General features: G+C 40.8%; 1 protein-coding gene across 20 annotated transcripts in view; it reads right to left on the bottom strand.

Annotated features, from left to right (window-relative positions):
* Nucleotides 1-192: 192 nt before the first annotated feature.
* Nucleotides 193-22,256, bottom strand: part of dst (dystonin) — a 119,098-nt gene continuing 97,034 nt past the window's right edge. For 7 of the 20 annotated variants that reach the window (XM_074675157.1, XM_074675156.1, XM_074675165.1 and 4 more), the window contains 34 exons: nucleotides 21,962-22,180; nucleotides 21,672-21,875; nucleotides 21,351-21,582; nucleotides 20,767-20,993; nucleotides 20,558-20,680; nucleotides 20,341-20,442; nucleotides 19,110-19,211; nucleotides 18,628-18,801; nucleotides 18,283-18,438; nucleotides 17,989-18,186; nucleotides 17,363-17,491; nucleotides 14,968-15,138; nucleotides 13,684-13,839; nucleotides 13,197-13,403; nucleotides 12,835-12,954; nucleotides 12,125-12,294; nucleotides 11,783-11,942; nucleotides 11,225-11,419; nucleotides 11,013-11,141; nucleotides 10,611-10,754; nucleotides 10,240-10,428; nucleotides 10,020-10,149; nucleotides 9,697-9,860; nucleotides 9,444-9,606; nucleotides 9,014-9,168; nucleotides 8,857-8,931; nucleotides 8,699-8,716; nucleotides 7,851-7,967; nucleotides 5,987-6,104; nucleotides 4,717-4,830; nucleotides 2,903-3,093; nucleotides 2,574-2,687; nucleotides 1,877-2,003; nucleotides 193-1,268 (listed from right to left, as the gene is read on the bottom strand). In XM_074675157.1, coding sequence (XP_074531258.1) covers nucleotides 1,012-1,268; nucleotides 1,877-2,003; nucleotides 2,574-2,687; nucleotides 2,903-3,093; nucleotides 4,717-4,830; nucleotides 5,987-6,104; nucleotides 7,851-7,967; nucleotides 8,699-8,716; nucleotides 8,857-8,931; nucleotides 9,014-9,168; nucleotides 9,444-9,606; nucleotides 9,697-9,860; nucleotides 10,020-10,149; nucleotides 10,240-10,428; nucleotides 10,611-10,754; nucleotides 11,013-11,141; nucleotides 11,225-11,419; nucleotides 11,783-11,942; nucleotides 12,125-12,294; nucleotides 12,835-12,954; nucleotides 13,197-13,403; nucleotides 13,684-13,839; nucleotides 14,968-15,138; nucleotides 17,363-17,491; nucleotides 17,989-18,186; nucleotides 18,283-18,438; nucleotides 18,628-18,801; nucleotides 19,110-19,211; nucleotides 20,341-20,442; nucleotides 20,558-20,680; nucleotides 20,767-20,993; nucleotides 21,351-21,582; nucleotides 21,672-21,875; nucleotides 21,962-22,180 — 5,250 coding nt within the window. In that variant the 3' untranslated portion in view covers nucleotides 193-1,011. The remainder of the gene's footprint in view (nucleotides 1,269-1,876; nucleotides 2,004-2,573; nucleotides 2,688-2,902; nucleotides 3,094-4,716; nucleotides 4,831-5,986; nucleotides 6,105-7,850; nucleotides 7,968-8,698; nucleotides 8,717-8,856; nucleotides 8,932-9,013; nucleotides 9,169-9,443; nucleotides 9,607-9,696; nucleotides 9,861-10,019; nucleotides 10,150-10,239; nucleotides 10,429-10,610; nucleotides 10,755-11,012; nucleotides 11,142-11,224; nucleotides 11,420-11,782; nucleotides 11,943-12,124; nucleotides 12,295-12,834; nucleotides 12,955-13,196; nucleotides 13,404-13,683; nucleotides 13,840-14,967; nucleotides 15,139-17,362; nucleotides 17,492-17,988; nucleotides 18,187-18,282; nucleotides 18,439-18,627; nucleotides 18,802-19,109; nucleotides 19,212-20,340; nucleotides 20,443-20,557; nucleotides 20,681-20,766; nucleotides 20,994-21,350; nucleotides 21,583-21,671; nucleotides 21,876-21,961; nucleotides 22,181-22,256) is intronic. The other 13 variants (XM_074675175.1, XM_074675164.1, XM_074675174.1 and 10 more) reach the window with 7 other exon arrangements.

The following is a 22,256-nucleotide window of genomic DNA, read 5'->3' on the forward strand; positions in this document are numbered from 1 at the left end:
AATAATGTGCTTATGCTGCACTGCAAACAGTCATGGATCAGTGGCATGTAGAAAATTTAAACCACTTTTGTTTCACTGCTAGGACCTTGAAATGTAAAAGCAGCCATCAATAGAAGAAGTGTTTAGAACCCACCCTTCTACAGTGTTTCTTGCAAAAGGAGCTGAATGAGTGAAGCAGACACAGTTCTGTGGTCTCCACCAGTTTTCTGGTGGTTTTCTGCAAGCAGGTTTATTACAAAGTAATGTTACAGTAACAATTTCAGCTCTACCGAAATTAACCTTACATTGACATGGATGCACAATAGAATGTCTACATGGAGTGGCACCTTTTAAAGGTCAATGCACACACTGCTGTGAAGTGGCCAAACAGAACAGGGACTTCAGCTGCTCACAAACAAACAAACAGGACTACAAAGCTTCATGGTTACGCGGCTTCTGCTACTTGCCTTACATAGTGTTTTCAAAGGTTTCTGCAGTGCTTACTGGGGTTTATTGTAGTATATTGCATTGCCCTTTAAATGCATGGTGGCAGTATATCATAGCACTTAAATAGATAATTGCAGTGTCTTATTGGTGCCATAATGCACCATCTACTCCAAACATCGGCAAACATAAATTACAGTACATTCAGTAACGTTCAGAGCGCTATCCTGCGTGTTGCCCTTCATTAGTGTGTTTAGAAATGTTAGCTAACCGTGCGGTGTAGTCATCCCAAGGTTTCCTAGTGTTCATCAAACCTCTACAGGTTTATCATCAATAAAATAAAATACGATAAAAACAATTTGACATTTTTCACAGAAAATAAAATACATTAAAAACAAAGACACAAGGCCATGAACCATCCATTCTCACAAAATATTAAACCATATTTCCTCTCAACAGAATATTTTACATCTTTGCAACAATTTAAATAACACTCAACACATTTGCAGTCTTTAAGTTAGATTCTCCAGTGTCCGTCTCGTGTTCGGGTGCAACTAGCTCCTGGGTTTTTGTTTTGAAGGCCACTGACTATCGCTTGGATCCCTTGGCCAGTTTGCTCGTGGGAGTGGTTTTTCTCTGGGGAGTTGGGATTTTGGAGGGTTTCCCTCCGTGTTGTCGTGATGCAGAGCGCGGTGTCGCTCTGGTTGAGTCACCAACGGTTTCAGACGCATCCGAGCAGACGGACTGGATGTCCGAGATGTCAAAGTCAGAGGCGTCACTTCCTCGGCGACTGCTCCCTCTGCTTCCGGCTTTACTTCCAGGTCGGCTGGAAAGCTTTCGTGATTCTGGAAAATTAAGACCAGTTACAAAAAAAATAATAAATACATGTAAATTATAGAGGCACAATCTGGAGCTGGCTGTTGGTCTGAGTTTAATATTCTGCAGCCAATGCTGCCACAACCTCTATTGTTGAATCAGAATGACGATTTCTTACCAACCTTTACTGCCATGAATTTCTCAACAATTAAGAAAGACACCATCGGATAAGGCCAGCCATATCAAGCTAATGTGTGGCTACTACAACATAATTTAATTAGCAAATGGTCAATGTGAGATATTTTGGAGTCTTCACTAACGTTTTTGTTGACATACAGATGTTAATTAACTAATCTGTCATGTATTTTGTATGCATCTACTTCCTTTTATAACTGCAAGACAACCTGTTTCTAAAAATAAAACATAACTGTTGTTTATATTTTCTGTTTTTGATATGTACAGGACAATCTGAAAGTATTTAAGGATCAAAAAAGGCATAAATAAATAAAATATCTAGTAGTTAAGTGTAAAAATGGGGCTCTGATTTTTAAAGTTGTGTTTTCACTGTTTGCAGTGCTTTCAGTGAAAGCTACAAATGCTGTTTTTTTCTGTAGTTCTTCTGTCCTTTTCTCCTCACCTCCTATTGTCTGTGTCCGAGCTTTCAGTACAGCAGCGCTGATCAGCGTTCCCTCTTCACCACTCTGCAGTCCTTTTCCTGACATGAACCCGGGCAGACGTAGTTTACTGCCCTGAACTGGTGTTCCCTGGAGAAAAAAACACATATTTTTAATAAGTCTGTTGGTAGAGAGCTTCAGAAAACAGCAGGGACTTTGTATCACCACAGGTTTTAGAAACGTCAGTTGGGTTAGTGATAAAAGAGGCTGAAAAACCTTTAAATCCTGAACTCATGAAGCTTTCTTTACAATCTGTTAGGATTTGAATGATGTATCAATCCTGTTACAAGTTAGTATTTTATTACGATTGTAACAAGTAAAGAAAAAATCATGCATGCATTGATTTCATGAACAGTTTTTTAAAATCACATTGGCACTGAAATGAGAGAGACATCAAGAAAGAAGCAATCTGCAAAATCTTAATCAGAGAAGTACAAGCTCATAGTCCCAACTGAAATCGTCTGTACACTGACATGTTGTACACATTAAATTAATTTGTCAGTCCAATATTTTCCTAATCTTTCATTGTTTTAATTTCTAAATCCATTATCAGATTTGGGAATGACCAATCTTAATCAATCGTCTTCGTACAGATGAGACAGATTTCAGTTGGGTCAAACACCTGAAGTGTTCCACGTCATGTGCTGTATGTGACGATACCTCTGAGGATGAACCCTGGCTCCCAAAGGAGTCTGATGGTGATTTAAGAGGAGTGGAGGGTTTGCTGTTTGCAAGCCAAGGCTTATCATAATTGCGGGTTATATGTTGGGGAGTCTGAGGAACAATGGCAAATCAAAAAAAAGAAAGAAAAAAACAAAACAGTCATGGATTCACAAATCAAATACTATGAGAGACTAGAGATGTAAGAAACAACAAAAAAGACATGATCAAATGATGATGAATGAAGGAATGGAGGCAGATAAATGAGGGAAATCATGGTGGGGGGTGATCGGTATGGACGTCTCCTACAGCAGAGTGGACCCTCTCACCTTTGCTGTCGTGGTTATCGTCTGGTGTGCAGGGACCGGGCAGCTCTGACTGGACATGGATCTGTTTGGAGAAGCTCCTCTGGATGATGGACGAGATCTGCGGCCTCGGTAACGGAAGCTCGCCATGACCTGAGTGGTTCCTTCTGGGAGGATGAACTTCTCTCGCAGCTCCATGTTGGTCCTGCCTTTAGCTGAGAAACAACACGATGGATTAGCTTTAACACCTCAAAAAACTGATTATTCACACCAGTATGTTTCTATTTATGGGAGGAGTGCAAACACTTTATTTTCCAATCAAAGTCTCAGATTTTGTAATAATTTCCTTTTCCTGAAAAAATGCTGTCTTCTGGTTTATATAATGATGAAATATTCACAATGACGAGAAACATTATTTTTTACATACTAGATTTTTTTCCTTTTAAGAAATATTTTATGTGGCATCTGTGAGGAGTCTTTAACCTGTGAGTCTGCTCATTTTCAAAATCAGAGTTCACAAAGTTGGTGTTGTGTTACAGTTAATCATTTTGTGTGGCTTTAAAATCAGTACATTACTGTTACATTCTGCATCCCGATAAAAGTTTTCCTGAACAAAGAAAAGTAGTTTTCACAAGAAGATCTGTTCGTAGAAAAAGCTGCCTTTGACCCAGAAAAAAACATGTTGTAGTCTATGACTCCTCACAGTCTTTAATGAGCTGAAGATTTGAAAATGAATTATCAATGTAATTGCGAAACTTTGTTAAATTATCAGGAAATTATTAGTCAAATACAGAACTGTGAAATAAAGTGTTATGATGAAGTGACTTTTACTAAAAATGGAAGATGAGGCTCAAATCCTAATAAACCAACAAAAGCTAAAATCTCATGCAGTTTCACATTGTTACCAGATTGAACAACAAAGCCCGACCATATTTGCACAAGGGATGCACCGATCTGATCCTGAAACCTTGGATTGGTCTGATACAGACCCAAAAAGTAAGATCAGTAACAGTGACAACGGGACTATCTGCAGGGTAGATCTATTCAATTAAGTTCTATGCTATTCATTTTGAAATACACTCTCTTAACGTCATCTTGCTAAATGTGAAAGTTTAATTCCTCACTTATCCACTGTATAGAGAATGTTAAATTAACACTGGGATCAGTTTTGGGACTTAAAGAGTTGGATCGGTGCATCCCTGATCCGCACAAAACAAACTGTTTCTTCCACAAGCAATAAGATTGCTTGAACCGCTTCAACCAAAGTTAATCAAACCAAAGTTCACCTTCACACTCCAAAACCAGAGACGGCCCAAATTAGGAAACAGACTTTCCAGGGAACCAATAAGAATCAGCACCAGATGTTAAAACAAACATCATGCAGTTCCAATCAGTGCGCCAAAAAAACTCTATCAAAATTTTTCAGCTGTTTATCTGATCAACTTCATGATGATGTGAGATTTATTTACAGTAAACAGGTGCAGCTAAGCCTATCTTCTCCCTTTAATGACTTTCAGATGTTTGTTTGTTTGTTTGATTGATTGTCGAGCAAACCTGGAAACTGCAAAAGAATCTCTGCTCGCTTCATGCTGAGAGAGAAAAAAAACAGAGCTAATGTGTCTCATCAGATCCAAAAGACAGCAGGTGGTGTGACTCACACACACTAACAGCTTCATGCATGGACACCAGCTGTGACTGGGTGACGGATGACTGTGAGTGGAGTTTGGTTCATGTGGATGCCATTCACGATGAGTGCTCACACACAGAGGTACAGAAGAAGGAAACACCGGCACCAACACAAGCAGCTCACACACGCTCGGCTGTGCAGACACACATACCACTGGTGGGTTCATGGAGCAAGGTGAGAAAGTGTGAGATTTGCCAACCTATGGGAGACTGAGTAATCGAAGAGTTTGACTCCGAGCGCAACATTTTGCTCCCGTGGTGATGAACTAGAAGAAATGATTTCATGTTGAGCAGGAGGAAGGTTTGCAAGGAGAAAACAGAATTTAATCATTAATACAGACGAAAGCAGAAACAAGCAGAGTACACAGATGTCGGTTCATAGAGGATGTTTTAAGCATATGTGGGATGAAAGTCTATGATTAATTTTCGTTACCATTCCTAGACATATTCTAAAATACTGCTGACAAGATATTAATTTTTCTTTACAGAAAATGAAGAAATAGCTTCTGACAGGACTCCAAAATATTTTGGTTAAACAAAGATTCCTCCCAGAAAGTGCTAAAAAAGAAAGTTGAAATAATTTATTCTGCTTATGTTCACTTAGGAAATTAAACTCTTAAAGCTTTGATCGGTGAAGCCGATAACTTTTGAGATATTTAGAATATTTAAGGGAAAAACTTTACCAAATTTTGAACAAATCAATTATATTTGTTATCCCAAAAGGGTGGGCTTTATTTGATCTTACTTGTAATATTGTTTTATAATTTATTTAATTCCTGAGTGGTTATTGATGACTATTTCTTTGAAAGCAGCGACAGGTGACCACCCTGGTTTCTGTTCATGTTTTCATGCGAACTTTTCTATATTTCAATAAGCTATAACTGAGTTCTCCTTAAGTAAGCATGCAAGCCTTATCTGGCAGTTTATCTCGAGCAAAATGGTCTCGCATTGTTTAATATGTATCCAATTTTTATTGCTTCTTTTTTCCATTTGCTTGGAAATTTAAGTTATTAGAGAAGAGTGGACACTACAGTAGACATGAAAAATCTGATGTGTGGTCTATGACCTTACTTTCTGTAATCTCTTACGCAAGGATGGCTAATACATTTTTTCCAGACTCAAAACAAACACAATTAGAGGGACATTTGTTTTTACTTTTTAATAATATTGTTGCATCTACCTGTCCATTCTAAATTAAGATAAAATTAAAAAATAATGATGATAATCATTTTACTGCAAGCTTATTCAAAAGCTAAACCTTTGAACTGTTTTATTCTTCACTAAGAAAAAGGTTTATGTGACTGCGACCTCAAGCACTCTGCATGATTTTAACCCAACACTAGGGGAGCAGACAGAAGAACATAGATTTCTCAGTGCGTCAAAGCTGCTTCGATGCTTCTCGACTTGAACTCTTGAACTCACCTCGACAGGGATCATTCTTTACCAGGAACTCATCCAGAGCCATCCAGCCTCCTCCCACACGCACCATCACAGTGCTGCGCAAGATCCGTACCAGACGGAGCTGCTGAGAGTCTCCAAACTACAGCGAGGGGAAGGAAAACAAAGAGAAGACGTGTGAAAACACTGAGCTGAGTCTGAGTGCTGAGAGCTGTGCAACACTGGAAACCAGACGCTTTGTGAAACAAGACTTAACTCGAATGATTCTTTTAATCTTCATTTGGTGCTGAATCAAACAGCATCAATCAGAACATACAGTGACATTTTTTTATTCTTTGTGTGGAATGAGGAACTGATTTCATTTACGTGTTGCACATTAAAAAAAAAAAAACATTTAATTTTTCAGTTTTCATTCTTAGAGACACAAATTACACAAAAAGTCCATCCAACTGGTTTTCTCCTGTAAGCGTGTGCAGAAAATAAACTATAATATCATATATGCTGTACTATTTTGAAAGTTAGCTTGTGCTAAAATTATAATCATTATTTCCTTTTTTTTCACTATTAAATAATGTTGAGATTTGGAATATTTTTTTATTACAGGTGATTTAAGAGCTACTTTCGTCTAGATTTCGTTGAATAAAAGCATAAAAAAGTATTTTAACAGTTTCAAAAAGCCACTGAGTCTGCTTTAAAGCTCATGTGAAGAATAATCTAGTTGTTGATTTTGGTGTCCTCAGTTGGCAAACACACATCTCCTGTAAAGGTTTAAGAAGTGTCTTCTAAATAAAAAATAAAAAAAAACATACTGCACTCTTTTAGTAATCAAATTATCAACCTACCATGAATTTGCTGTTAAAAAAAAAGATTAAAAAAAAAACATCCAAGAGACTGTTTTTTTTTAAGCCAGCAAGCCTCTTGGTCCAAACCTAATCCTTCATTGTGGTCGGGCAAAAAAGGCAATAAAAATATCACCACAGAAGCAGTTAGTCTGGACCCTGATGGTGTCATTTGGTTTAGAAGGTCATAAAAACATCACTCTGTTTCATGACCATGTAATGGCCTATAATTTCAAAATCAGTCATTAATTAATAACAGGTAAAGGTGTGAAGTATTTTGATCTGTTGTACTGCATCTTTAAAAATTGACTGAATAAGCACTAATCTGGATGCTTTTAAATCATTGCTTGTTGGGGTTTAAAGTTCTGATGTCTGACTTTGTAAAGACTTGCTGTGGCTCCTTTGTTTTTATCCTGAGGAGAAAAAAAAAAAAACACAACTGAAGGCACATTTTCATACCACCAGGGGGCACTGCTGTGTACAATAATGTGCCTTCATCTCACTACCACACACACACCAAACAGAAGTGCACTGAGCATGTCATGGATATGAATGTGTGTGGGATTATGAGGTGACAGTTGGCAGAAGTCGGCCAGTTGGATGTGACCACGAGCATTGGCACAGAAACACAAACACGAGACGATTGCAGCCGCATGCTTCCTGTCCAGAAACGATTTCACATCATGATCAAGCGGACAAACAGCAGTCTCCTGCACTTGGTTGCACGTTCTGCGACTACGACTTAGGATGCATTCACATTGATGCAGACCCAATGCAGCTATTTTCAATGACACACTGAGAACAACATGAGGAATGGTTCAGATCGGTTCTGTCTAATCCACCACGGTGGGACACGCAGACATGACCAAACACTGATGACTCTCCGCTAAGTGTCTTCATATCTTATGAGATCTTTTCAGCTGTAATCTGTCTCTTTATGATTCTCAGAATGATTGAATGCCTTGGTGAATTTAGTGATCAGATACAATAAAGGTGATGATGATCTGGAGGAAAGAGGCACAAGACACATCTTAAGAATATCCATTTACCAGAATACAGCTTTCCAAAACGGCAACGTGTAGGTGGGGGGTTAGATTTTGATTTTCCCTGTTTGCTATTGTCTCATCGCCGATTAAGGAGTCATGTAAGCAGTGAACCAGACCAAACTGTCGAAAGATTTAAATTATTTCAATTCAATGATGTGTGATACAGAAATACAAACTCCTTAACAAAGCAACACTAAAGCTCTTATCCCCTCTAAGCAACACCTCCCACTCTTAATCTTACTCCAACAAGAAAGCATGAGGCAGATGAACCCATAAGAGCACGAGTTTTAAACTGCAACATGCAATTTGTCAGGACATTTGAACTCAGCAGGTAAAATAAAAAGCATAAACATCATTACAGTTAAATAAATTAATGAGCAGTTACTCTCAAGTAAGACAGCCAGTGTTAGAGTAAACCATTCCCATGGGACTGAAGCCAAAGGCAAGCACACAGAAAGCAGTTTTCTCAGCCCAGCAGATGAATTTTATGCTGTGGACTGATAAAAAAATATGGGCTGAAATGGTTTAGGCATTTTTATACCATATCCTCTGAAACTCAAAAGCAGATCTATAAACCTTTATTCCTCTAATGATCACCTGGTTTGTCTTATTCTGTCATATTTGGCACCAGAAGACTCTAAAATAAGCTGGCATTACATGAAACTTAAAAACACATGGCCTTACTATTCTTTAGGATTAAATTTAAAGCCATGGCCTTATACTTTATTTCTACTTCTGAGTTTCAGTCTTTGAACATCAGCCAGGGTTCTGAGCAGAGTGTTAAACTGAAGGCAAACATGGGAAATGAGCAGCACAGAGGATTCAAAGCAGAGGAGGACTTTGACATGTACCTGGTTTCCAAGGTAGAACTGGTGATGTGAAGAAACAATAGAAATATACAAAGTTAGACTTTTTTTTGGAGGTATTGATACAGCTTCTTGCAAAAATATAAGAATCAGCTGTTTGCATTTAAAAGATCTTGGTTATTTCATGGTTTAAATCTGCTTACCCGGTATTTGTTGGCTCCAATTTGTTCCACTTGGAATCGTTTAGGACATTTGCATTTTGCTACTTGACGTGTAACCTACAAACAAACAGAAACATTTTTATCAAACCACAGCTCCCTGAAACCTTTTTGCAGATTTAAAACTGTAACTTTTCATCACCTCATCTTCAATTTTGTCAGCATCTGTCAGAGGTTTGTAGGCGTCCTTGTTGGGATGAAGAGCTGCCACAAACTCATAGTAGTCGATGTAGCCATCTCCATCTCTGTCGAAAATGTCTGCCACAGCGCTCATCTCCAGACGACTGGTGGGGAATTCTATTGAAGAGACATAAAGTGTTAAAAAAACAGGATATTGATATTTTCAAGTGTAAGCTACTTTGCTGCTATGTGTTTTCACAACAACACAGTCGAGAATTGAAAAGTAAAAAAGCTTTAAATAGATGTTGCATTTTGGGTGCCTTGGACTTCTAATCTGCTGGTGTGGTACCAAAAGCTTGCAATAGCGTTTGTTTCTAGTGAGTAATGTGTGACAGCTCAAATTTCTGGTACCGTCACACCTATATAATGTATTTGATTTGATTGGCTCTTACTGGAGGAGAGGATTCCCTCTATGAACTCCTGTCGGGTCACTTTGCCATCCTGATCCTTGTCGATGCGGCGGAAGAAGTCCATGACACGAGACTTCTTATGGTTCATCCAGCGCATGTAACGTTTCCGCCAAACATCAAAGTCAAAGTTGGCGAATTCCTTCAGCTGAGCAAAGAAAAGACAAGGTATGAATGACCAGGAACAGCAGAAATCTTTTAAGAAAAAGAAATCTAGAAGCGATATGTGAGTGATTACCTCCTCCAGCCTGTCCAAAGCATCGTTCAGTTTCCTCCTCCTGTCCAAGGCCAGCAGCCACACATGCTGCCACTTAGTGACCAGCAGGTTCACACGGGGGTTCTTGGTCTCAATAGGCGCCTGTGTTGCTGATGTATACATGGTTTGTGTGGGAGAACGTTTTCCTGTTAGTGAAACACAAAGAGAGGCAGAGAAGATCAGCAGTGACTTCATCCCAGGTGCTAAAACGGACACCATGAGGATGTTGATTCACCCTGCAGTGACTCAGCACAGAGCCAGATGGCTCAGGTCACGCTCTGTGCGGGGTTTTATGTGCTACATACTTCCCGCTCTTCCTTTGCCGAGGACAGGGATCTGAGACTGGATTTGGGGCTCTGGGGCGGCCTTCCTTTTGTGTGTCTTTGTGATTTTGTCAACATCTGGCTGCTTCCTGGTCATTTCCTCCATGAACGCCTGCAGGGAGGAACAAAAAGTGTGCCATCAGCATGTTGTCCAACTTCAGGAATCTGACCAAACATGGAGTAATCTGCTGTGTTTCTCTACCTGGTGCTCTTCTATCAAGCCTTTGACCTCCTCTATCTCCTGTGGAAGCGTATCCTTGTCCTTGTTGTTTAGGTTGGTCTCAGCCCACTGCAGCCATGACAACAGGTTCTCCAGCAGCTCCTGAGTAGCCAACAGCTCAGTGAGTGCCGTGGCCAGTCTCTGTTGGTGCTGTCTGGCCCACGCCTGCACCTGGAACAATGACATTACACAAATTACAGTTAAGTCCCTCACACACCGCCATGATTCGTGCAAAAATATTTTTAAAAATGAAACGGATAAAGTGTATTTGCTGGCAGAGGTGTCCAAATGTTAAACCCGTGGATATGACAGAGCAGACAGGCATGCATGCAGAGATGCAGCTGTGAACTGACCTCTTCAAACCGAGCCTTAATGATGGTGTTCCAGTGTTTGATGGTCGTGATAGAGTCTGGATGGCAGATGCTCAGAATAGCCTCCCCCATACTGGCAGCTTTATTTAAGGCCACTCGCTTTTCCTCCAGTTTCTTCATGAACTCCTAAAAATAAAGCCAGTGGAAAAGATTCCAGTTACATTTAGATTTTGGATCATGGATTTTGTGCTCAAAAGTATTCTATCCCAAGGAAAGCAATGCAGAGCAGTACACTTCTGTCTTTGCTGATCCTTCCTCATTGAGGTGTCAGCCGTTTTGCCAATTCCTTTTTTTCCTACCCTTTTTGCTGCCTTTTTAATTAATCATCAGGTAAGAAAATTCTTCCAGTATTCTGGGAGTTTTTTTAATATCTGTATTTCTTGCCTTGTGTTGCTCAATAAGCGCCTGCAGAGCCTCCTCGTCGTCCGGCAGGCTCCCATGGAAGCGCAAACTCTGCTCAGCCTCAGCCAGCCACTCAAGGAGGATATGAACCGTAGAGTGAAACTCCTCAGCCTGAAACCAGAAGACACACATCAGTCAGGTTCTCTAAATAACTCCATCTTCTCTCTGTAACTGAGCCAGCTCCTCTGCTCTACCTGACACAGAGCCTGCTCCAGTCGAGCCTGTTTGGACACTGAGAGGTTGCAAACTGTCTCCCAGCGGGTGCTCAGCTCCTGCATCTGAACTTTGACCCAGGACGAGTCATCGTTGCTGCTCTCGATCAGATCCCGGGCTGATCTTTTAAGGGCCTGCACGCTTACTGTTCGCTTTCCCAACTCCTTCTGGAAAACCTGAAGCAACCAAACAACAACAGGCACAGTTATCATTGATAGTGAAACTGGAGATTCAGATGGGAGACAGTTTTGTACAGGGCTGTAAATATGTTTATTTCTGCTGTGGAAACAGCTTTTCTTCGGCTTGGTGTGTGTGTGGTTTCCAGTACTTTTAGTGTCAACCTCAAGCGGACATTCCATGAACTTTACGATTTTAATACCTCTGTATTGCCTCATTTTTTAGACCAAAGACTGCCGCTTAATACCTCCTGATGCCTGAATAGAGTCGGGCTGTCCAGTAGTGTTTGCTTGAAATTGTCATTCCTATAAAGAAGTGGGATATACTGTGTTTGTTGGTTGTAGTTTTTCAGGTTTATTTACCTTGTGGTTGTCAATCAGGTTCAGAACCAGGTCTATGTCCCCGTGTACAGGCTGGTCCTCAGCCAGCTGAGGTTCCACTCTGTACAGCCAGTCGATGAGAGCCTGCAGAGCGTCTGTGAACTGACCCGAGAAGAGCAGAGCCTCCTCCAGCTTGTTTTGCCTGAAAAAGAAAGCAAAATTCATTCATTTTCTCCTGCTTCTTTAATGGAATATTTGTCAACTTTGCTTCAAACATTCTTTCCATTTCTGTAATAAAAAACAGAAAAACAGATGAAGATGTAAAGCTACTCGTCATTAAACCCAGATTAAGACTGTGTCTGATGTTGAGCGGTGTAATCTTACCTCTCTACTGACTTTCCACAAACAGTGTCCCATTTGTCCCTCAGCTCACTCAGCATGTCGTCCAGCTTCTGATTATCGTCCTGGAGGGAGGTCTTATCTTTCAGAGCCCGGCCTGTTCGAGCCGTGGTGTCGTACACCGAGTGTTTGCTGCCCAAAGCCTTTTGGAACTCCTGAGGACGAGAAACCATGTCATTTAGAGGAGGAAAACTCACCAAACAAAGGCTGGGTCTATACATGTCTGTCTTTACATGTTTAGAGTTACTGCTGGCATGTCAGACACCATCTTACTTCCTAATCTGTTTGTGTGTTATGGGATTAAGACAACAGTATTCTGTCAGGGACACAAAGAAAGGGGTCAAAACTCAAAAGCCACAGTTACCAGGGGATTAAAAGTATCCAAAAGCAAGGTCACCCCTTAATACACTTGGTCCAGCCTGGGATTATGATAGGATTAGTACAACACGGCTGCATAACATAACATGAGTATATGCAACTAATGCATCCAGCAGATACTGTAACTCCACAAACAGCTTTCACCACAGCGTGTGTACAAGCTGCCTCATAACTCCAGCTTGTAAAATGTGGATTAGATGCAGACACCGTGTCTGTTGAATGAATAAAACTCTGCTGTAGATGCTCCTTCAAGTGTCTGCTTATTTTAACTGCCATGTTATTCCCAGTAATCGAAGATAAGACGATAATTTAGCTACCTTGTGCTGCGCCAACTGCGCCTTAATTTTGTCCGGATCGTTGGCGATTTCCACTTCCGAGTCCAGAGTCTTCTCTGATTCGTCCAGCCACTCCATCAGTTTATTCCAGGTTTCATGGAACTAATGAGAGATGAAGAAACAAACAAAGAGTGAGGGTTTTTGTAAAGGTATGATTTCATTTGATTTATTGCCGAGGCCTGCTGAATGTTTAGCTGATCCAGTTTCTGGGCCCTGCATGAAAATGCTGTAATAAGAGTCAGACTGAATATGAAACAGGCATGATATAAAGTTTCCAGAGCTTTCCAATGATAATAAAAAAGTCAGAACAACAGAATAATGAGCCTGAATGCACAGCACTCTACCTGTTTCGCTCTTTTCCTGGCGTCATCCAGCAGACGACCTCGCTCCACAGAACGCTGCACAAGCTTCTCCCAGCGGCCCTGCACGCTCAGCAGCAGGTTCTTGATCAGGACCACGTCCTGTTTCTGGCTGAAGTATTTCAAATGTGTGCCTGTCTTGTCCAGATCGATGATACGTTCCCTGTGGGAGTTCACCTCGGTCACAAACATCTGCAGAGAGACCGGACAAAGAGAAGAGGAGGTTCCCGTTAGGTTTTATATTTCAATACGAAACAACGGACGGCTTTGAACTGTCAGAAGAGGTGATGTGAAGCTTTTAAGTGATGTGCCGCTGTACTTTTTACTGAATGGAGAAGGGGAAAGAGTCATGGCATACTGGATAGGGGATAAGTAAGCAGAAAGTGCATTTTTTCCACTATTTTGATGCATTTTGTGAACAAAACCCCCAAAAGCACCCACAAAACAAATCATGTCTGCAGAGGTTATCTACCTTATGCTCGTCAATCTGAAACATGATGGTCTCCAGCATGAGTGAGGCAGGAGAAACCATGTTCAGCGTCTGCTCGGCCTGAGTCAGCCAGTTGATGAAGTCCTGGAGAGAGTTGTGGAAATCTGTGGCCAGCGTGAACGCTTCCTCCAGTTTCACCTGCAGACGAAACACGTCATCAGTATCCCCGCTCATTGATGGAAAAACAGAGCGTTATTTATACCGACATCACACTTCACAAGGCTGAAAACAAGACACTCAGTTGCTACAACACTGGATAAAACAATTACACCTCAGCTGAGCCAAACATGACCTCTGCTTAAAGAGAGGAAGTCAACATCTCCAGAGAGGGAATGATGAGCTTGTAATTGAATGAGAGAAACATCCACAGTGACTGCTTCGCTGAAAAACATCCCTTTGATGCAGCCGGGGCCGATCCACATCGCTTTGTTAATGACATTACCCTTCTTTGATGAGTCATTATGTGTTTCTCTCTCATTTATTCCGGTTCATTCTGAGAGCGATGCTAAATATGGAACTGTAGTTTAATAGTTTGTACTTTCTTCTGCTTAAAATAGAGTAGGAGAGGTGTCACATTGCTGCAGAGAGTTTGGGCAGCAGCTGAGACTTGGTGCAGCTCTCAGATCCAGCAGACTTTAAATTCCCTGGATCCAGACCAAAGTAAATAGGAAGCAAAAGCAAACGGAGGAGAAGAGAGAGCAGCTCCATATCTGGAAGTAGGGGAAAAGGGGAGATTTTTTCTTTTTTTAATGTAGTTTTTACATGGCACCTGTAGGAAATAACTGCTTCTATGACTGTGCTTTTAAATGTATGCTGATGTTCATTACACTTCTATGAAATCTGTTTGGTGTATGTTTTGTGAGCGTGTTTTTTAAGAGATTTCCGAATTTTTCTTTTTTTACAAATAATGATGATTTATCTCAGGGAAAAAAGTGTGGAATCCATAAAAAAGATCAGAAAATAAATTGTCAGAAACATTCCTTTGGCTCTAGTATTCATTAATCACCACCAAACCTCTCTACAGAAACTTATGACACATCTCCACCGATGTTCCTCACTGACTCATACAGCATCTCTCCTGCTGGGATCCACAGTGTAACAACATCCTCCCAGATCCCCCCTCTTAAACCATTCATTACCAGCACTGGGATTAGAGGCTTACGACTACAGAGTCACAGCTCAAGTGTCTGTCGGCGATCTTTTTCTCTCTAGGACTGAAAGCTTGATTCATTAAGTCGCCATCTCACCCCGGCTCTCACTGCATACCTTTCTCTCATCGACCTTTCCTTTCACCGCCTCCCATTTGTCCTTAAGGTTGGCGAGGTCCTGCTCCATGTTGCTGTCTGGACCTTCAGGCGTCACGGCGAGCAGCTGCTGACCCTTGTTCATCAGCTCTTGGTACAGCTCTTCCTTCACCTCGAAGGCAGAACACAACTCCTGCAAGAGAAGCGCACAATGACACAAGATGAATGATGAGTTCATGAAAACAGACTGAATTACAGCTCCACTTTATTTTTGGACGACAGTGTGAGAAACAAATGCTCCTTCAAAAATTTTAAGTTCCAGTAACTCATGCTAAGGTATTATTATGGCAAACTGGAGCTATGACAAGGTGGGGAGGAGTCCAACACAAAACCCATGGAGGAGCTTTGGCATTCTGCTAACTGTGCATCAGGTGTGTCCAAACTCAGGCCCAGGCTCCATGTTTATACAGCTCCCAGCTTTCACCTTACAATGTATTCATCATGTCACTGAAATGAACCCTGTTCTAAATCATGTGCATTTACATTTTCTGCCTACAGTACACAATGAAAACCAAAGTATATCAAGTAACATCTTATATAACTACACTTGGACTGTGCATAGGCTACTTGTCTAAAGCTAAAGCTCTGTACATTCTGCAGAAACTCAACAATTCTTACAGCTGATGTCTTTAAATAAATCTACTTATCATGACTTGAAAATGTGAGAGTTTAAAAAACACATAGAGAACACAAGATGAGATAAAAGTTATGAAATGGAGCAGAAAAGACAAAATTTGGTGCATACAAAGAAGAAATCTAAAATTTTTGGGTCTACACTGTTGTCCACAGATCAAAATAGTCTGAATATGAAAACAAATCCTGATAAATCCAGGTCCTGATCCTGCCATATAAACATTCTAACATATTTTCCCCATATTGCCCCCTAATGGAGAACATTTTCCTTGAGAAGAAGCAGATTTTGCTGATGTATATGTAGAATACAACACTGCAGCTTCTTGCAGACTTACTGTATTTGAGATACTGATGTAAGATAGAAAGAGGCAGAGTTATAAAAACCTATTAGCACATGACCACTAGAAAACAAATGCAACACTGATGCATACTGCAAATGTACTATCTTTAACATAAACATAGGCTAAGACCCTGCAAACGAAGTAGATTCAGTTTGTCCATTTCTACTTTTTCTATATTACTCACATGTATCTTTATTAGCTTGTTTTGAAAATAATGTGTCTGCTCTTTTACATTTGCATAACTGTGCATATTGTGTTTGTCACAATGTAAAATGCTAAGGATTTTTATCTTTCATCCTATATCGAAGGGATCCCAGTAGAAAAATGTGGACATGCAAAGACACAAGGGGTGGGAGAAAAAAATTGTGATTTTTGGTCCAAACCTTTTTTTTTTTTTAAATTTAATCCCTTCATTTTTGTCATTGTTTATGAGCTGGGTAGGAAAAAAGTTAAGATGTCAGATCCCCAAACAAATCCTAATAACTGACTCACATGTGATGCGCATTTTTGGGGAAATATGATATAATCTTTAGACATCATCATCATCATCATCATCATCATCATCATCATCATCATCATCAGTGAACTTTTACACATAGCCTGGTGAGAAAAAGTGATCTTAAAATCGTAAAAATCAGGAATATCAAAAGAATCACAATTTAAATTGAATCAACACCCCAAACAACGTGAAAGAATTGAATCAGGAGAAAATAATATTGTCCCATCCCTGAAAGACCCTTTCCATACACTCTTTGCTTCTTCTTCTCTTTTTTGCACTCTTATTCTTAGCTCTTTTTTAACTTTATGAATTACAGTTGTTTTCTTTCCTGATGACTTGGATTATCACTTAAAGTTCTGGCTCTGATGTCTCCATTAAATTCATTCCAGTAAAAAAAAAAAAAAAAAAAAGTGAATCAACTGTCTGCACGAACTGAAGTGTATGTGATAAATCTGACAGTGCATTGTGTGCTTGTCCAGATTAAATCCTAAAATGGCAAAAGAATGAGCCGAGGGAGGCCCCCTGAGTCTGTTCTCACAAACAGTATAAAGTTACTCATCTGATAAAAAGTTATTTCTGTCAACAAGTCCTATTGTTTATGAACCATACTGTTGCTTCTTTGGGGAGAGTTTACAGAGAGTTCCTCCATTAGAGAGGAAGAAGACAAAGAAGGTAAACATTCCTAAATTCATTACAGCCTGACACAGCTGAATCAATTGGAAACGCTTTAAACTTTCTTTTGTCTTCCTCTGCAGGGGGATGCAAGTTGTGTATTTTGCAGTGTCATTTAATTTTCACACTTTAGATAAAACACAGAAAAGACAGGGTCGTCTCCTTACGAGGCCGCCATCTGTATACAGCCTTTCATATTGTTAAACACATACCAGATGGGCGTTAAGCTGCTCCCGGGCCGTGTCTGGTAAGCCTCCCACAGCCTTTGATGCCAACAGCTGACGTTCTGTGTCTTTCAGCCATTGCTGCATATCTTCTATCTCACCATGGAAACCTTGGGCCTACAACACAATACAACCTGAGTCAGGACAAAAGGTGTCACATACACACATTGTTCACAACCTACGGCTCAGAAAAGACAACCAAGTTATTAATTCGGTGAATTCATTTGCTTCCTGCTCAAACTGGATGAGAAGAATGAGTTTAATGAATTAATTTTAGCCAAACAACTCTTAAAAGAGTTTTGTATCTTAAAATTAAATGTAAAGTTCTGTATGTGACTGAGAGTAAAGTGGTCTTCCGAGAAAGCTTTGTTCGTTGTGCTTTTTGGCACATTTCACTCATAAATACTTCACATTCTCATGTTTTAGACCAAGGACACAAACTTCTCAAACATTTCCTGAATAAAAACTTTGCAGGAAGCAAAAACTCTTAATAAAGCAGGGAGGAAACTTGTGGCCCCGACACAACATTCCTGCTCTCTGGGGAGAAACGGATCAGCCTGTCTTATAAAATAATAACAATAATAGCCGTCAGCTGATGACAATGACCTCCATACCTGAAGCAAAGCGCTCTCCAGCTGCTGCTTCCTCTGCGTCGTCTTCTCCAGGATGGCTTTCCACCTCTGGTTCAGGTTTTCTAGTTTACTCTGAAGGCTGGAGGCTTCCTCTCCAGCACTGGACTCCACCAGATCATTACCGGCCTTGTTGACCGTCTCGACCGTGGCCTTGTGAGCCAGAACATCGTTTTGAAGAACCTGAAAGGATAAAGCAGCCAGAAATGTCAGGATATATATGAAGGAAAATACATCTCTTGAGTTTCATAATCAAAGTGTGGTCAAACTCTGTCGTACATGATGTTTGGCGAGCTCGATTTCGATGGCCTTAGGGTCTCCTCCGGCCTTCCTCTGCTCGTTCAGGAGCTCCTCTGTGTGGCTCATCCAGGCCAGCAGCTCATCCAGTGCATGCTGGAACTGGCCCAGTGCCAGGAGGCCTCCCTCCAGTTTGTGCTGGATTAATAACAGATTAAACCACGAGTTATTGCACTTGACCCGTTTACAACACATTCCACAGCATGCTGGACTCATTGTTCCAGAGATTTTCACATCCATGAGCATTTGTCTCAATGTTTTTTTCTGAATAATGCATTTTTAAAAGCACAAATCTTCAACTCTCTGTCTGATGTTTCCTTTTCTGACCTGTCTGCTGATGATCTTCTCATCCAGGTTATCCCAGAGCATCTTAAGCTCCGACATCGGCTCCTGGATGGCCGAGCGATCAGCCTCCTCCGTCACCTTCTTCAGCAGGAGGCTGGCCTGGTGGTTCAGGCGCTCCATCTCAATCTGCAGCTGGTATGCCTCTCCTTTGAACTCCTGAAACACACAGTGATACACCCAGTCAGTCAACAGGAGCACAAAGCTGCGCGAACAATCCACCCTGAGTCTACTGGCTGTGCTTTTTCTGCACTGAGTTTTTCTCAGTGTGCATCAAAGACAGCTCGAGTTCTAAAATGTGAAAGAGCTTTTGTTCCTGTTGAACAGGTTCAGAGGGAGAGACAGTCAACATAAACACAGCTGCTTTATATTGTGCACAACAAAACTTCTAAAACACTACATAAATACACCACAGAGTGTTTTCAGCATGTGAGATTTAAGATATAAACATAAATGCTAAACTGTACCTTAAGCTCCACCATCTGCTGCTTCACAGTTTCCAGGTCTGTGCCTACAGGTGACATTGAATCCAGTTTGCTCTCAAGAATGTCCACCCAGTCAAACATACCCTGCAAACAAGGTGGAAACCATTGTTACAGAGACAACAAAGCTTCGTTCACAGGGGGTCATGTTTCATTTAGTGTCAGATTAAGCCCTGACTCTTTTTCTTTTTAAACATATTATTACATTTTAACATGTAATAACAAAAAAACATACAATTAACACAGACCCCAGAAATAGCAATAATGTATTACTGCACTATATAACAAAATAGTATAATAGGATAATGAAAAAAAAGAGACAGGGAGAAAATAATGAAGAAAAATTAAATAAATAAAAATCAACAATAATAATAATAGAACAAAATCAATGGTGTTAGTAAATTAAAACAAAAACTGAAAAGGCAGCAGCAATGGCAACTTAATGACCTCAAGTTGATTCAACTTGCTCATCTTGCAAAAATTTCAAACAACATTTGCATACTTTTACAAACTATTTTCTTTTCTTTCTAACAATATATGCAATTCTTTCCAGTGCAATTGTGTGTTTTTTAGGAAAAGAGCAATCAGTCTCCTTGCTTGAAGAAGTCATCAAAACGGATTGTTTAAAATTGATGACAATTTTTTTAAGCCCTGACTCTTTCACTGGTGATTTGTGAGTCTTTATAGTTTAAACAGTGGGAAATAGCAGCTTCAGTAAGTCTCAGTGAAAGCAGAGAAGTTTGTTTTTATCCCAGAAAACTTAACACACAAGTTTGAGTGTAAGCCAAAAATAGCACAGCCCTGTGGTTGGTGTTTATTGTTTCTAAATTAATAGTTCTGCAATAAAACACTGCATCACTTGACTCTGCAGCAATAAAAACAGAAAAGTGGAGTAAACTGTGCTCTCTTCTGAAACTCTTAAAACAGGCCAGTGTACTGTGAGCTGTGTTCAACTTTTCAGCACACGGTTGAGTTTCAATAAAACAGTTTCTTCGTTCACAGTCTTGGAAATAAACTTAGAAATAAAAATCATAAAAGGGCTGAAACAGGGATTTATTCATAAGAAAGAATCAAGTGACAACTTAACTAAAATGAGAGAACTACTTCATATGAAAATAGCAACAGTTAATGAATAATTTAATAACTGGTTTGATTGTGTTCAGAGAATTATTTCACTTTACACTCTGTTAAATCCAGATATGAATCGTTAATGTACCTGCAGGCCATCCTGAAACTGCACAGCAGCTTGCATGGCTTCCTCCAGTCGTTCAACCCTTTCTTTCCAAGTCTTGTTGAGATTTTCCCACGCTGAGTTCACCTGAAAGGAATCACACAGGTACTTCATGGGCAAGTCTTTGAAAGTTAAGTAAGACAACAAGGATGTTCCTGCATCTTCGGTCTTTGTAAAGACAGTTTTCAGAGTGATCTTTCACCTCATCTAAACTTTTCTTTATCACAGGTTTATCTGGTTCTCCACAGGCAGTCATCAGCTCTGCACCCTGGTTTTGGACCACTTCAAGTTCCTCCTGCAGTCCGTCGATCTCCTCTTTGAATCCCTGTAGGAATGAAAGCAGTGCTCTCAGTTTTCTTTACACTGAGGAAACTACTCAAGTGACTTTTAGATGATTTTCTTTTTTTTTACCTCGACAGTCTCCTGCTGTTGTTTGACAACCGAGGGATCGACACCGGGCTCCTCCAGCTCTCGCAGCAGGTCCTGGCTGTCCTTGATGGTGACGATCAGAGCACAGTGGTCGCACCAGAACTTGTCCGCCAGGTCCATGACATCCAGCAGCTTTGCTTCCCGCTCTTCCAGTAACGCCTGGATGTCACTCCAGAGGAACACCATCTGGTCCAGTTTGTCTTGAACAGCTTGTAGGATGAAAGCAGAGAAGATGAAATAAGTCAGTTAACAAATATAAAGAATATAAACAGAAGACGACAGATGCCAGCATGTGTTCATCAGCTGTGTGTGCTTCAGAGGACACCTCGTTCATTCACATGGAGACGTTTAATGAGACTGTTTAGCCTCAGCTTTTCACTATGAACAGGAATGGCATCCCCAATAAATCTACACCTGGAGAAACTTTTTTCATCCTCAACAGAAACGTCTCCAGAACTCAGTTCAGCTCAGGATTTCATTTGCACAGGTGCTTGTTTTAAGTACATTTTTCCCACTTTTTGTGCTATATAACCAGACATAACTGAAAAGCTTCAGTTGTAGCACACCTTTGGCAGAGATGTCCTTATCTGCACCCTCAGATCGAGCGATCATCTCCTCCCCTCGCTGCTTCAGTGTCTCATAAGCTGGCTGCAGTTTCTCCAGATCCACAGAGATGGCTTTGTTTTCTGTGATTTGCTCCTTGATTTTGTCCACCTCCACTGAGATGGATGGAGGCTGGCGGAGACGTTCGGCAATCCGTTCGAGGGACTCCAACATGGGGTCAATTTTATCGTGGAACTGGTGGAGGACAGAGAAAGACAAAACCTTAGATTGAATCTGCAACTCGTGAAGCTTATACAAACAATGAGTGAACACCTGCTCCTCACCTGTGTGGATTTAGAGATGGCTTCATCCAGAGTGGCAGCTCTCTGTGTGACGTCAGCCTTCAGCTGTGTGTACAGTTGATCAGCTGCTGTGTACTTCTCCTTGATTGGCTCTCCCTCCACTGGGCTGAGCTCCAGAAGCTGAGGCCCTGTCTTGTTCATTTTGTCGATGTGAGGCTTGTGCTCTGCAATCAGCTCTCGCATTTGCTGGACAGAAGATGAAAAGATGTGAGTTCATCTGGGAGTGAGCAAACGTGATGAATGAAGACGTGTACTAACTATGTGTTTCTTACCCTGAGTTCCTCCTGTTGCTGTCTCAAAGCGTCGTGTTTGATGGCAGGTGGAGGAAGCTGAATGAAGGTGTTCAGTGTCTCCTGAAGCCACGGCCACATCTCCTCGTACGTTTCCCAGAACTGAGTGGCTAAAGACTGAGCGCGCTCCAGCTGGAGACAGCGCTCTGAGTTCAGCTGACTGACGGTACCGTACTTCTCCAGGAGAGTCTGCGTCTTTGCCTGGATTAAACAAGAAGAGCATTGAGTTCATCTGCTCACTAAGGATTTCTGTTTTGATCTGGAAATAACTCATCCT

The sequence above is a fragment of the Halichoeres trimaculatus genome, unplaced genomic scaffold (assembly GCF_033239565.1).
Source record: "Halichoeres trimaculatus isolate MK-OKI-2021-1 unplaced genomic scaffold, fHalTri1.1 fHalTri1_scaffold_8, whole genome shotgun sequence".
Taxonomy (NCBI): domain Eukaryota; kingdom Metazoa; phylum Chordata; class Actinopteri; order Labriformes; family Labridae; genus Halichoeres; species Halichoeres trimaculatus.